Source organism: Gymnoscopelus microlampas, assembly GCF_963454915.1.
Source record: "Gymnoscopelus microlampas genome assembly, chromosome: 18".
In the NCBI taxonomy this organism is placed as follows: Eukaryota; Metazoa; Chordata; class Actinopteri; order Myctophiformes; family Myctophidae; genus Gymnoscopelus; species Gymnoscopelus microlampas.
Window position 1 is genome coordinate 6437788 of NC_139955.1, and position 16309 is coordinate 6454096.

General features: G+C 41.3%; 1 protein-coding gene across 1 annotated transcript in view; it reads right to left on the reverse strand.

Annotated features, from left to right (window-relative positions):
• The window catches only part of ergic1 (endoplasmic reticulum-golgi intermediate compartment 1), a 34312-nt gene extending 18131 nt beyond the window's left edge, over positions 1 to 16181 (reverse strand). The window contains exons 1-2 of the mRNA XM_084041493.1: positions 16053 to 16181; positions 5717 to 5778 (exon numbers count right to left, since the gene is read on the reverse strand). Of these exons, the coding sequence (XP_083897619.1) occupies positions 5717 to 5778; positions 16053 to 16072 (82 nt within the window). The 5' untranslated portion in view covers positions 16073 to 16181. The remainder of the gene's footprint in view (positions 1 to 5716; positions 5779 to 16052) is intronic.
• Positions 16182 to 16309: the final 128 nt, after the last annotated feature.

A 16309-nucleotide genomic window follows, 5' to 3' on the forward strand; every position in this document is an offset into this window, starting at 1 on the left:
AAGTACTCAAGATTGTTTACTTAAGTAAAAGCAGCAATACCGCAATATAAAAACACTTTTATATTCGTATCCTCGTATAAGTAAAACGCCTGTATTCAAAATGTGACTATAGTAAAACTATAAACTTACTGGCATCAAAATATAAATACAGTACCAAAGTAAAAGTACAGCAATGTTTAAAAACTGTGAAATGTTTTTGAAAATAGCAGATCTACAAATCGCCTCTTCTCTAATAGCTTTAGTATAAAATAGGCCCGAAGTGATTAATGTATGTTTTTTTAATATCAAACTAAATCTGCAATGCAACTAGTAACTAAAGCTGTCAAATAAGTGCCTCTGAGAGTAAGTTTAAAGTATCAACAAATAGAAATACTCAAAGTTGCAAAATTGCATTCAAGTGTAGTATTTGGGCAAATGTACTTAGTTACTTTCCACCACTGCTTTGAACCGAGGAAAAAGGGGAATGTGTATAATTGACAACAGCTCAGACTGTCTATTTAATTTAATCTAATAATGCATCAAAGAAAAAAAGAATCAGCCATATAAAACGTCATGCGTTTCGTATGCTATATATATAGGAGTAAGAGATCCGAGCCTACGTAACTGTGGTTAATCTGGCACAAGATACATGTACACATTTGAGTCACAGTCACACACACACACACACACACACACACACACACACACACAAACACGTTTGTATGATTATACTTATGAGGACAATAAGGACAAACATTTTTGGAGAGCGATTTTATGAATGCTATATTTAATACATTTTGCCATTGTTAACCGTAAGCCCAAAGCCGAAAAATAGCAGATCTACAAGCTCACTGCGACGCGTTGTGAGCTTAATACAAACACACACACACACACACACACACACACACACACACACACACACAGCTCACACTCAGCAGGTGTGAAGCCTGTTTACATGGCAACGGTATCCTAGCTAGTATCTGAACGTCACGTGACCTGGCCTTGTGGTCGACAGGGCGTCACAGGACAACCTGCTGAGGAAGTACTCCCACTTCTTTATTTACTTAAGTAAAAGTAGCAGTACCACAAGGTGCAAATACTCAAGTTAACCCTTTAAGACCTGAGGCGATTCTTAAAACAATTCTAAAACCTAACAGTTTTTGGAGAAAAAAAAAATCTAAAAAGAAAATTCCCAAGATTTTTCAAAAATAGCAGATCTACAAGCTCGTAGCGCGGCACTCGGTGCCGCGCTATGAGCTTGTATATCTGCTATTTTTGAATAGCCAAAGAAATCTAAAGTGACACAGATGCGTTCCAGGTCTTAACGGAAGGCCTGTATTCAAAGTTTCACTTGACTAAAAGTACAAAGGTGCTGGCATCAAAATATACTTACAGTACCAAAGGAAAATTACAAAATAGATCTTTTGAAAATATCAGATCTAGAAGCTCACGACGCGTCGCATCGGCTATTTTGGAATAGACAAAGTGCTTAAGTGGTTAATGCATGTTTAGCATGAATAATCTAAACCTGTTTAGTAATTGTAGAGTCAAAAGTACAATACTTACCTCCGAAATGTAGTGTATCAGAAGTATAAAGTATCGCAAAAAAGGAAATATTCAAGTTAAGTAAATAACCTCAAAATTGTACTTAAGTACTGTACTTGAGTAAACGTACTTAAGTTACTTTTCCAGCACAACCTGCGGCCGGCTGAGGCTTTGCAGAAGGTAATGTTTAACTAAGGCACAAACAATAGGGAGCGTCGCCATGACACATCGGCCACCAATCCAGCTTCATCAAAGGACACATAATTGTCCGCAGGCCTCCCGAGGTCTGAGTAAGGGGATTACATGCGGATCACAGAGTAATGAGTTACTGATCCTAACCTAGAGCTGCTCCACAATGGAAATATTGACAAGACAGCAAAAAACAACGTCAAATCTGTTACAGTAAAAAAGATCTCACACAATGTGGGCGTGACGTAAACATGACGAAAAACTAACCTGACTCATCCTTCCATGTGGTGTGTTTCAAAAGGAATTCAAATAACAGACCCGAGCCAAATCATTCTGAAATGTTCATGAACGTCTTAAAAACTCAAATAATTTATAATAATACCGTAATTACATCCTCAATTGTTCTTTTTATCAAAATGGTGGTGTTTGTGGTATCTAGGATTTCTTTTCTGATGCCCTGGGATAAGTTCAAAACTTTTAACCCATTAAAACCGGGAAAGCATCCATGTCATTTTAGATTTTAGCGTTGGCTATTCAAAAATAGCAGATCTACAAGCTCACAGCGTGTCACACTGTACATCTGCTATTTTGGAACATTTATGAAAAATCTTGAAAAATGTCATAAGAAATATACGTTTGATTAATCAGAAAATATCTTTTAACACCCAAAATCCAACTCTTGGGCCCTGGAAATACGGCATAAGAGATTCGAAACAGTTTAGAAAATGTTCTCCTATAATGACATTGCCCAAAATAGGGACGCCAGGTCTAAAGTAGTTATTAAACTGAACTCTGTGGAATGTGACCGGCGCAGAATAACAAAATGCCAGAGGTCAAACATTTGACCTTTTATGAAGCAGGGGAGGTTATATTATGTCTGTGCTTGCCTTACAGTCTGTAGTAGTCAGAACCAGTGGTTCTCAAACTTTCTCATGTCAAAGACTCCCTTTTTAATATGGATTTGCATGCAGACCCCAATCTGAAAATATTTTGTGCCAGGGACCCCAATACAAGATTTGAGTTGTTAAAATAAAAATAAAATTTGTCACATTATTTCACGACTTTTTGAAAATAGCAGATCTACAACTCACTACGGCATTCACGAATAGTGAGTTTTAGCATTCGACTTATTCGACCCCTAAGTATTCGAATATTCGATTAATTGATTTGATTATTAAAATATATTAAAAAGAAATAAAAATTGGCCAATGGCATTGACGACTCGACTCAAGGAATGCAAGTCGACGTCGGGCTCCTCGCCCGACCCGTCGACTTTTAGGGGACAGCCCTAGGCACAACCTCACATACAGCATGAATGGATTAGGAAAACTACCAACACCAGAGCTCACAGCTACGTGTTTGTTGTAGAAAAGCCATTGAAGAAAAAAAAAACTGAGAAACACTGGTCACTTTAAACTTTAAGGCCCAATTTGGGATTGTTTTGAACATGTAAATTGGACATATCTTAAATAGATTGATTTGAAAGAAAAGAAAAAGACCATTACTGCATCAATAGTAATCAACAAACTATAGCCAACTAGAAAAACTGGCCAAGTTGTCAAATAATACAAGAAAGAGGCAACATTTTTGAAAATAGCCGATCTACAAGCTCACAACGCCTCGCTTTATATTTATCTGTGGAACTGAGTCAAACTAAATGCTACAACTCCTACATTCCAAGTGCTTATCAGGGTGGGGGGTCCCCAGTTCAAATATGAATATTTCTGGGGGGGTCACAGCCTGAAAAGGTTGAGAACCACTGTATACAGTAATACGAGTTGACCTGCAGGGTGCAGGCAAGGCAGTGTAACGCCAACCTAAATACCTCAAATCAAGCCAATGCTCTCAGCCTGAGGCGATGGACTTAATGTAAACCAGGCAGGAAGGGAGTTGACAACATACAGGAATAACGCCCAATTTGGGTTGTATTTATTCAACTAGTACTGCTGATAAGTCAATGGAAACATCTCCAGGACATTTACACATGACTGATCAAGATCAATTCACAGATTTCAGAGGAAATCTTCACTGACAGCGTGATAATAGAGTAAACAAACCGCTTTGTCACCTGGGCTGGGCCGATGAGTAATCAAAACAAACAACTGATTGTGAAACTGAAACTCTGATCATTAAATAGTCAGTATCCTGACACGCAGCTTATAATCAATACGATGAGTATACGATGACTTGTTGACAATGAACACACAAAAATGTGACTTCTCAGGAAACCCTGATTTCAGATTTCCGGTGACAAGCTTTAATTTCCTACAGCAACGATGAAAGAGTCTGTCATTAACATTCCTGGCACAGTAGTTGTACTACGACAAGCCCCGCCCTCCTCACTGTGACAGTTACTGTGTCTGTAAGTACATAAAATACTAAGCTACTGGAACAATCTAACCTGTTCCAGTAAGCATTTAATCACTCTTTACCTGGGGCTAATGTTTTTGTTCCATTTACAGTACAAACAAACAGACACACACATGGGCTTACGGGCTTTCTTACCAACAGTGTTTGAAGACTTTCTTTATGGCTGTGGGCAACACAACGTTTTTAATTATTTAACATATTAAATAAAGTCAACCATTTGGCAAAGTGTTAAACTTAACAAGACTAAGGCCTCTAGCTTGATGGTTGCCGTTATCACTTTGAGTATGTTTCTTTTTTTATTCATCCTGCAATCAGTATATTACATTATGAGATATCATATCTTGTGTGCAAAAGTTGACTTTTTGGTGTGGAAGGCCTTGATGGATGGATGGGTGGCCTTGATGGATGGATGGGTGACCTTGGATGGATGTATGGGATGTATGGGATGGACAGACGGATAGAAAGACAGACAGACGGCCTGATCGACAGACATAGCCATCCTTAACCCAGTAAAACCGGGAAGGCATTTGTGTCATTTTGCATATATCTCAGAGTGGGGGTGGCTATGCTATAATTAATAAATATAGCATGTGCGCAAATCTTTGAATATATATTTTTTTTTTTAAACAGACATTTTTAACTCAAATCTTTGCTTCTGGGGGTCCCTGGAACAAAATATTTTGAGACAGGGGTCCACGGCCAAATACATATCATTTTGGGTGGTCCTTGACATTAAAAGGTTTTGGGTACTAGAATGGCAACATAAGTTTTTCAGAAAACTGATATATATTATATTAACGCCTATTCATGCTTGGAAGTGTTGACCGACATGTCACGCGACAGAAGTGACGTCAAAATGACCAAAAGCGTGTAGCGGAAGACGTCCACCACTACGGTGGATGCAGATGCTTCATAAAATGTTGTGGACTCTTTCTTGATTGGTTGGGAGGACGACAAGATGCGCGAGAGAGACCATGTTCACTTCCTTGTTTACATTTTCTGGCGAGACTGTCGGCGAGTCACAGACAGTATGAAGCTCAAAGCTCAGAACACCGTTAGACATGTCACATATGGCGCGACGCGCCACTTGACACTTGTCCAACCATAAATCATGCTTTAGAGCCCTGCTGCTAGTGGTACTAAAAACTAACGTCTGTGTGGCTTGGTGCATTTCAAAGTAGGGTTTCAGTGCAACAAGAAAACTGTTTGTTTTTAAGACCTCAGAGACTGAATTAAAAACTTAAAAACATAAAATTTCACTGTGTTTACGACTTTCTGAGGCCTGGAAATTCGAAAACACAGTTTCAGATGTTTTGTGTGGGCATCCATTGATTGTCAATGTGGGGACCGGGGGCCCCCAGGGGTCCTTGAGGGGGTTCCAAGGGTCCCCAGCTAAATGAATGATAGTTAGGAACCAAATGGTCCCTTATGGTTCTGTAACTCTGAGAGTGTTCCATGTACAAATTAACACTGAGGATTTTACAGCAATGTAAACAGCACGTGGTACAGTAAGACATTGAGGCTAAAAGGATGACACGAAAAGTCCTGGGGACTTCAATTCATCCACACCCAATGCATTATCAACCTGGAGGGTCCTTGAAATTAGGAGCCCATGTGAAAGGCGGCTACTCACTGCATGCTCCTGTATACGTGGGCTGTGTGAGATCTTTTGGCACTTTCCTGTAGATATCCAATCTGAGGAAAAATACAAGAGAAGACAGAGAGAGTGAGTGTGTGTATGTGTGTGAACAGTGAGTAGAAATATTAGAAACGCTATGTAAACACCATGCACTCCTTGGCTGGGAAAAAGAGTACATTCTGTACTCAGTAGACTGTGATATTACGGAACAGTAGTGGAATGTTAGGTCTGGAACGAGGCCATTATATACACACCCACATGCAAGCGCACACGCGCACGCACACACACAGACAGACACACCAATCTTTTTACTGGGTTACACCTCTTCCGCTGGATTCCTGTCCTAGATCTGTGACCCTACCACAACAAACCTCTACATACACACAGCAGCAGGGAAGGATTACATTCACTTCACAGAGGGAGAGGCAGCCGTAGCCTCCAGGTCTCGGGAGCGTGCTTGTTGTGACCACAAGGTTGCCGGTTCAATTCCACCGGACTGCCATGGTAAAAAAAAAGAATCTGTGCAGGGAAGTGAATCAGTAACGCTCACCGTTCCCCTCCATTCCCAGCGTAGAAGTGTCCTTGAGCAAAGCACTTGGCCCTGAACTGCTGCAGCCTATCTGCTCAATGGCCGAGTATTTAAGACTTAACAGTGTTAAGACTAAATACAGTATTAAGTCTTAATAAACACAATATCAATACTTATTAATTGCAGAATTAAGACGTATTGATGCGCCTGAATGCAGCATGTGACAATAAAGCTGCTTCTGATTGCAGTATTAAGACTTATTATTAATTACAATATTAAGACTCATTAAGTTACAGTATTAAGTATTATTATTAATAGTATTAAGTATTTATAAAACTGTGGTTGCACTGGGCAGCTCCCAGGCGTTAGTGTGTGTAGCTTCAAATGATGGGCTCTTTGGTTTTCACCATTACGTGACATGAGCATAATTCCTGGAGTCATTTTATTGTACTGCGTAATGCATGGGTGAAGATGACAGCGTCCCACTGTACTATACTGTACTGGGGTCAGAGCCCAATCCTGCAGGCAGCTCCTCAATTTACAGTATAAGGGCACGATATTTTTGGCAAATGAATACGAGCTTGTAAATCGAACCATGAATCAGAAACCGACATGGTCGGCCGCTGTCCAACTCCCCTCCTGTGAAACGCTGCCATTACCTATTTGGGGATAATTAAAATAAACCGTCACGCTACTCAACAGCAAAACTATTTCTGCTCACAGGCGCTGAGCCGCCGTGCGCATGGCCTTTTTGGGAAATGAAAGATTTTCAACACACACACACACACACACACACACACACACACACACACACACACACACACACACACACACACACACACACACACACACACACACACACACACACACACACACACACACACACGTATTACTATACTTGTGAGGACAGACATTTTAGGAAGGCTATTTTATGAATGCCATTTTAACAATTTTGTGGATCGGCTATTTTCGGTAAGTGTTAATCAGACATGACTCCAACTCCAACCCCTAAACATAACTTCTAACTGCCTAATCCCTACCTGTATATTTCCCTAATTAACTCTTAAGAATATTTTTTTTTATTAACCATGAACTACCATTTCTCGTGTAAGGACCAGGAAAATGTGTCTCAATTCTCAAATTCTACTATACTTGCGGGGACATGTGGCCCTCAAAACACAAGTATAGTCTCACTCACACACACATCTTCTCCCCTCATCTCCTTCCAAAACACTCACATCTGTGCACATTTCTTCCAGTGAGCGCTGCCATGCATGCGGTGAAATAATCGCCGCTGACGCAATGCGGAGGGGTGGGGGGGAGGAAGTAGTGAGGGTGGGAGGGTTTCCTGTGGAGGCCCACACCCCGCCGCTTTGGCCTGTTTGGTCTCTCCACAACCACCTTCAATAACCCCCCCCCCCCCCCCCCCCCCACTGCCCCCTCCCTGCTTCACAAGACCCCTGGATCTCTGCCACACCCCGGGCCCACCCATCCTCCGAAACGTTGACTTAATGAGGAGACAAGTTCAAGACAGTGTGCGGGACTTAACTAGGGCTGTCACCATTATGACATTTTACTATAAAAATTACATTTCTGTTTGGTTTTTAGGCTTCGTAAACAAAAGTTGCACAGGGCGTGGGGCACCTAGGCTCCATTGCGGCCTGACAGGGTATCGCGGGTTCGAGTCCCGATCCCGACGACCTTTACTGCGCGTCACTCCCCGTCTCTCTCTCCCCATTGCGGCCTGACAGCGTATCGCGGGTTCGAGTCCCGATCCCGACGACCTTTACTGCGTGTCACTCCCCGTCTCTCTCTCCCCAAGTCTATATACTGCATACTATCAATAAAGGCCGAAAAAGCCAAAGAAATATATTTAAATTAAAAAAAAGAACTTGCACAGGGCAGATATGACAAATAACACATTTAATTATTTTATAATAATTAAATAGTGGAAATAGCCGTTCTACAAGCTCAAAACGCATTGCATCGGCTATTTCCGCCATTCCACCAAATAAAATAATTGCGATTATGTAATAATTGTGACAGGCCTATGCGGGACCTCTTTCTTTGATATTTGATATCAAAGATATCCTTTGTGAACATTTGGACCTTCCTGTTTGTACCACCTGTCACTAACCTTTGGGGTCTGCATCGGCCTGCTTTTAAAAGCAAAAATGTTGGCAAATCTTCTCTTATGGGGGTTTCTGGAACATCTTTTCAGATGGGGGTCCATATATACATTTGGGGGGCGGGGCTTTGACATGAAAATGTTAAGAGAACCACTGAACTACACTACCTGAACTCTAATGAGGGCTGCAATTCATGTGTCAATTATTTCCCCCCTGATTATTCAATGAATCTGTGTGTTTAATCTGGGCCACAAAGTGATGGTAAAATTACTTAAGGTCACTAATAAATGCTCAGTTATCTGAAGCCAAGCAGGCGCAGCAGTCAAAAGACTTTTCATTTTATCATATACAACAAAGGCAAGCATTCACATTTGGTTAAGTTGTAAATAGCGCTTATCATAAATATTTAGATACATCACTGAAGACATACAAACATTTAGTTCGATACATTTTATGTTGATCGATTAATTAGGAGCATTAGCCTGGCAGGATATGGAGGGCATTGCAGACCCCTGTGGTTTACGGCAGTGGTTCTCAATCTTTTCAGGCCGTGATCCCCCAAAATTATCATATTTGAACTGGGGACCCCCTACCCTGATAAGCACTTGAAATGTAGGAGTTGCGGTATTACATTTTGTTTGAGAAATATTAAGAAAATAGAAGATCTACAAGCTCACAACGCCTCACGTTGCGAGGCGATGTGAGCTTGTAGATCGGCTATTTTCACAATTGTTGCCTCTTTCTTATATTATGTGACAATTTGGCCAATGTTTGACCAGTATAGTTTGTTGATTACTTTTGATGCAGTAATGCGCTTTTTCTTTTGTCTTTCTTTTAATTTGAGGTATTAAAAAGTCCTTAAATTGTCACTTTAGTGTCATCTGGGAACCCAACCCCCCCCCAAAAAAAAAATCATGTGGGGACGCTCCTGGGGTCCCGACCCACCGGTTATGTACCAGAGGATGAAGATGACTGGACCACCTCACATCCTGACTGTGGAACACTAGTGTTTACACGCACAAATCTCCTTCTTTCATCCACTGACCCCAGAAAATCGGTCAAGTGATGACCTAAAATAAATATTATTTTAGAAGAAATGTGGCTTTTACCTTTAAAGGACAGGAAGAAGCCAGCAAGACATTTTTGGATATATATTTTTTTGAAAGCAGCACATGACCTGTGTGCGCACGCCGCAGCGCTTATGAATTCACTTAATGCTATGCGCTGTCTTTAGTCACGGTTAATGAGCTTGTTTTCTTGGTTCAAGAACATTGTGTCTTTATGAATCTTAATATGGACCCTGGAGAGCTCATCTCTCGGCCCACTTTACTACCGGTTGCGTTTTGCAATTTCCTGAATTACGGTATATAACACTCTCTCTCTTTCCACCACCTACAAACCACTTTGTTTTTCCCTTGGTGCTTCATTATGGTGGGGGGGGGGGGGGGGGGTGGCGGCAGTCTTTCATTAATGGTGTGGACAGTGTGTTCCTGCATCTCTTTAGCAACACCAAAGGAACATGAAAGCACATGACTGCTTTCAAAAGAGAACGAGACCCTAGCAAATTGACAATACTGAACAAATGAGTCACAGCGGAGTGACAGATCAGGACACTGATGGTCTTAAATTTTGAAAAAGGAACACATGTTCTTTTTTTCCAGTTCCTGAAAAGTAACAGTTTTGGACATATGAGGTTTCCACCACACAGCGACGAAATGCACCATTTATGTACCATTTGACCCATAACGGTTTAGAGCAGCCGAAGGTTTAAAACAGTGATTCTCAATGACTCCCAGTTTGATATGCATTAGGCCACAGACCCCCATTTGATACTATTTTATAGTCTGGCACCCTTTTCTACAATGACAAATCCTCAGTGTTTTATTGAACTCTGAGAGTGTACAAAGGGTCCGCTCCATTTTGACACCTTGTGGTCCCTGGACCCGACGTTGAGTACCAAGACTCCCTATTTCTTTGGTGTGTCACCCAGGTTGCGCCTAAACCCTAACATTAAACTTCACAAAAACTAAACCTAACCTTAACCTCACAAACACTATGCCTTAACCTAACCTTAACCCTAACCTCACAAACACTATGCCTAAACATAACAGAAATATTGCCTAAACCGAACCTCAAAACCCTGTCCACCTGGGCGAAACACTGAGATAAGAGACTCTCCTGTTGAGTACCAGTGGTTTAACCCATTTAGACCTGAGGCCGATTCTACAAACGCTGTCTAAATCCTAACCTAAGTCCTCAGAACAACTTATTTTTTTATTATGTTGCTATTATATCAATAATAACTAATAAGTGACACAGGTGTTGTCCTGGATTGAAAGGTATAACAACGTATAGGTTTAACAGGACTAAGCAACAGTTTGGTGCAGGGGGAAGTCGAGTTCTAAATTAAAGACGATTACCCAAATCGTCGTCATTAATGACATCAGCCTGTATGTTTTTAATCCAGTCATCTGAAAGGACATGGCTATCAAAGTAAGAATCTTAAAGTAGAATCTTATTTGGGTTGTCAACAAGTAGTACATCAAGTACGTCGTACATTAAAGGAATACATTTTTGTCTTTTCAGCCTCATCATGTATTTGTTATGATTCATACATGATTCATACGTGATCAGTGTGTCAATGCTCTCTCTCTGTATCGTCAAGGGAGCAAACTGAAAGCTCCACAGACAGCACAAACTACAGTCATTCTCCAATCTGCGACAAAGGGCCAACTATGGGTAAGTAGGTCGGGAGAGGCTTATTGTCGGTATCAGCCGATAACGCGCGGGTCTGTCCCCATTACAATGCGCTAGACCCCTGGGAGATGGATTGCTGAGGTGGAGCGCCACACCTACTGTACCATCAGCTCCCACCGCACGACTTGCCACATCCAAACCGTGCTACTCATACGCCAAGTTGGCGGATCGAACCCATGACATTGTGGTCCAAAACCGACTGAACTACCCGGACACAACTATGGGTAGGCATGTCACAATTACATCAAATTGAATGATCGCAATTATTTGAGCTAATCACAATTATTTTTGCATAACTGAAAAAAGTGTAAATTTTCAGAAGATGTACAAGCTCACATCGCGTTGTGTGCGACGCGATGTGAGCTTGTAGATTTGTTTGTTTTCGGAAAAAACAAGGACACCCTGAAGCCATCACAATGCTTTATACAGCATTTACTAGCGATGGACAAAAGTCACTTTTTTTTCCGAAGTCAACTGGTCAGTGGGCTGTCTGAAAGATTAGTCGTCTAACAGGTCTTAAGGAAGCACTGCTGTATATATTATGCTGCATGGCGTGGGTCTTCAACAGGCGGTCCTGAACCCCTAGGGGGTCCTGAAAGTTACTACCCAATCTTTGTATGCTAGAAGAAACCTTTTATTTTTTTTACGTTAAATGTCTGAGAATAAACATTAGCATGAATGCAATATATTAATAGAAAATATGTTTAAACAAACAAAAACAACACTGATGATAGTGCTATCAAACTAGCCCGGAAACCAGACGAATCTGCCACCGATTAAAAAATAATAGCCCTGGGGGCCTGTAACCGGCTCTTGGAAATTAATCTTCCACGCCGAAGTTCCAGACTAATATCTATGCACGCAGTGATATTAGTCTAGCCATGCCAGGCTATTATCAAACAAGGCTATGAAGCTGTTTGGGCCAAACTATTTGGGTCAGATTATATGAAAATTATATGCCTTTCCAGTCTCCATAGATAAATTAACCAATATTTAGGGCTGTCTCCTCATAATCAATTAATCACTAATCGGCAAAGACTTTATTCGTTGATTGGTCATTCTTGTATGCTTTTTTCCCGTACATCTCGTCAATTCTAGATATGCCCCTTTATTTCTGCCAGTCTATAACTTTCAATAGACATCACTGTGAAATCATTCATTAGAAATCAAAATTCAGTTCTGCTCTCTGGCTGGTCTCTAAATCAATAAGTCAACAATTTATTTTTTTCCAATTTCCTCTTATTGGCTTTTAGTTCTTAATCGAGGACAACCCTACCAATACATATCACATCATGGTGTATGGCCGTAGATTAGTGGGTAGAGAGGCTGTCTGGTAATCAAAAGGTCACCAGATCACAACCTGATCTATGTGATATATATGAAATATCCCTGAGCAAGACCCCAGTTATCTGGTCTAGTAAGTGTCTGTTAACTGTGGACTAACTGACAGTTATCTGGTTTAGTTGGTGTCTGTTAACTGTGGACTAACTGACAGTTATCTGGTTTAGTTGGTGTCTGTTAACTGTGGACTAACTGACAGTTATCTGGTTTAGTTGGTGTCTGTTAACTGTGGACTAACTGACAGTTATCTGGGTTAGGTAACTTGTTAACTCTTGACTATCTGACAGTTATCTGGGTTAGTGTCTGTTGACTCCCTTGGGTGCAACCAACGTTCACCTCAACAGTGTTTGTGGAGGGCATTCACGCACCATTTCCCCGTCCTGTTAAATTAGTTTGAGGTGACAAATAAGTAAATGTTAGTTGTGTGCCAATATCCTGCCCGTGGTTTGCTTTAGGGTGTGTACACTATTGACCGACTGTTTCAAGACCTGCACCTGCACACATGTAAATCCTGTCCTGGTTTGTCAGGGACTGTCCCGGTTTCAAGCTGGGTGTCCCAAGTCCTGACACATATCTGGACAACACTAAAATGTCCCGGTTTGCAACATTTACAAACAAATTGTCCCAGTTTTCACCACAATTAAAATATAATAATAATAATAATAACAATAGTATACTTGTTTTCAGAGCTTACATAGATGCTTATGAATTATTAACATACTATTATCCATGGCGTGTCACTAGGTGTACTAAATGCTGATACAATTGTCCCCCAACCTGATGAAAATGGTGCATGCTTAGTGCTTACGTGCGCATACACGTGGAACGTGCATGAACGTGCGCTTCATGAATTAACCACTTTCAACCTGGTGCCTATATTCTGCACATATCATAGGCTTTTTAAACGTTTTTCATCTTGTAATAGCACATCTACACGCTCACACAACACGTCACATCAGCCTTGTAGATCTGCAATTTTTGCCGCACGACACCATCATACAACAAAGTATATACAGAAATAGGGCTTAAGTGGTTAACACTATTGCCGCCAAGCCGTTAAATCCAACCGTTAACCGCCAATCCCGTAGTCCTACGGGGCGGGTGTTTTCCCATGTTAAATCGTGCAGGTGCAGATTCCGGATTTTTTTTGCACTTCCGGTTTCGAAGGGGGCGGACCGGAAACGAAATAATACTGTTTCCGTTTTTTGTCCCGCCTCCGTTTCCTGTCTAGCGATCAACTTTGGACGCCATTATCTCGGCTTGTTGTTTTGCTCTCCGCATCCCCCATTGTAGCGTTTTGCTCTCGTTCTCCAAAATGGAGGGTCGGATCGCGGCACGGTTTTCAGCGTTTTGTTCCGTCGGGTCCCGTGTTTGTGTCGAACCAAATGAACGCGGATTTTAAACGGATTTAGCGGGGCCTATGGCCGAATCAAAAAAACAAAAAAGGTAAGAAAAAGCTTGGCACTACGATGGACGTTCTGAGATTAGCCGTTGGCGGGGGATGTGTTAAGGGTCCCGGTTTGGGGCTTTGAAAATGGCCACCCTACGTATTTGTAGTCCATATATTTAGAAAGGAAAGGAACCGGAGACTCTCAGTCAGACCTTAGAGCCTAGTTACCTTGAAGCAGTTAATTGTTTTTGCATGCCATTTACATGACCATTTGCCTTGTCGTTTGTTAACTAGGGCTCATGACAGAGCAACTGATAAATGCCTAACTTAATGTAAATAGTAATTGTTATGCAAAGTGAGTGGGTGGTTGCTGTCTACTATCTAAATACACACTGCATGTGTAGTAGATTACACGTACTATTGTTGTTACTATTGTTACTGTGTACCTTGACACCCCCCCTCTCTTTCTCTCTCTCTTTCACCCTACCACAGTCAAGGCAGGTGGCCGCTTTGCTCTATCCACCTGTTTCCGCGGGAATTTACTGGGGCACAGGCCTGGAGGGGGACATATCCGGTGGAGGCACGCATATGTATAGCTAGCTATGCCTAAATCTAACCTTAACCCTGACCTCAGTAAAACTATGCCTAAACCTAACCCCAACCTCAGTAAAACTATGCCTGCCAGGGAGCCAATCAGACACGTAAGGCGGGTCTATATCCTATAACGTTGTCGTTGGTGGGATTCATAATCACGCGGAACGGATGCCCACTCCGCTGGAAACTTGGGGATATGTAAAGTGTTCTGAGACGACTTGTCGTGATATGGTACTATAATAAAAACTGGACTGCATAGAGGGACACACCATGGGCCAAGGTCGATACAGATATCAACGTTTAAAATAAGAATTTGGCCGACAGCCGATGCCAATGTTTCGTGCCAATTAATTCCTTCTTTTGTGCCAGGGAAACAAATAAATCTTCATGCTATAAAAAAATAATTGTTTAAACGTATCTTTTTAGCCCTTCCTCACAGTCACACAATGTTGTAATGAGCACAAATTCAATCATATACAACAGATAAGCATTGGCCCCTGGCATCGGTGAAAGTCATCTTATTTCCTGATTATCTGGGTTAGTCAACAAGGCAACTATCAGCCGATACCAATGCACAGCTAATTAATCAGTGCATCCCTAATTGAATCCCTAATTGACATACAGTGACAGGGACAGTGTGAATGAGAGCAGCCAATACACAGAAATGTGTGTATCGTGTAGACAGCCACCCAGCAACAATACACAAGTTCGGATGACCTGAAAGCGGTGGGGGGCAACATTCCCCCCCACCCATTCCTGTGAGTTTGGAACACTGATCATCAGGGGGGAGTTTGGGATGTAGAGCAGTGGTTACATTTTCATGTCAAGGACTCCCAACCCAAATGAAGATGTGTTTGGCCACGGACCCCCATCTGAAAAGATTTTGTCCCCATAACAGAGGATTTTATATAAAACCTTTCAGAATGAATCCCATTATTATTTTATTCTATAGATATGTAATACAGAGAGATGGAACTGTTTGAATCGATACTGCTAGAAGTGGTTCCTGCCAGTGGTGTAGTAACTAAGTACATTTACTCAAGTACTGTACAATGGTGAGGTACTTTTACTTTACTGGAGTATTTCCAATTTTCTGTACTTTCACTTCAACTCCACTACACCTCAGAGGCAAATATTGTACTTTAACTCCAAAACAATTATTTTGAAAACTTTAGTTACTAGTTACTTTGTAGATTTTGATTATTATCACAAAACATAGATTAACGATATATATATACATATATACACATTTGAAAACTTGAAATGGGCCATTCTGCATGATGAGTACTTTTACTTTTGGTACTTTAAGTACATTGTGATGCCAATACGTTTGTACTTTTACTCAAGTACATTTTGAATACAGGACTTTCACTTGTAACAGAGTATTTCTACAGTGCAGTAGGCTATTGATACTTGATAGATACTAGTAAAATAGTTGAGTACGTTTTCCACCACTGCTTGTAGGCGAAGAAACCAGTCTCAGTGCCAGCGTTGATTCATCCATGCACAACCCACGGACACACACACACACACTCACATCAAAATATCCGCGCACACCTACAGTGAGATGAACTAAAGCCCCATACTCACCTCCTCACATCGAAAGGCATGATGTTTGCTAATGTAAAGCTATTGTCTAATCAACAGAATGAGCCTCAGCTGTGTTTGTTTCATCTACCGGGTGTTCATCATCAGTATTCAGTACCGGGTTGACGTCAGCTTAGGACGCTTTGCACGCGCTGATTGGCTGGATTTGGTTTCCTGTCAAACGTGATTCTGTTTCCTCTGTTCACCCAATCACCTAGCCCTGATACATGACTGACAGTCATGGATGAACTTCAACATGG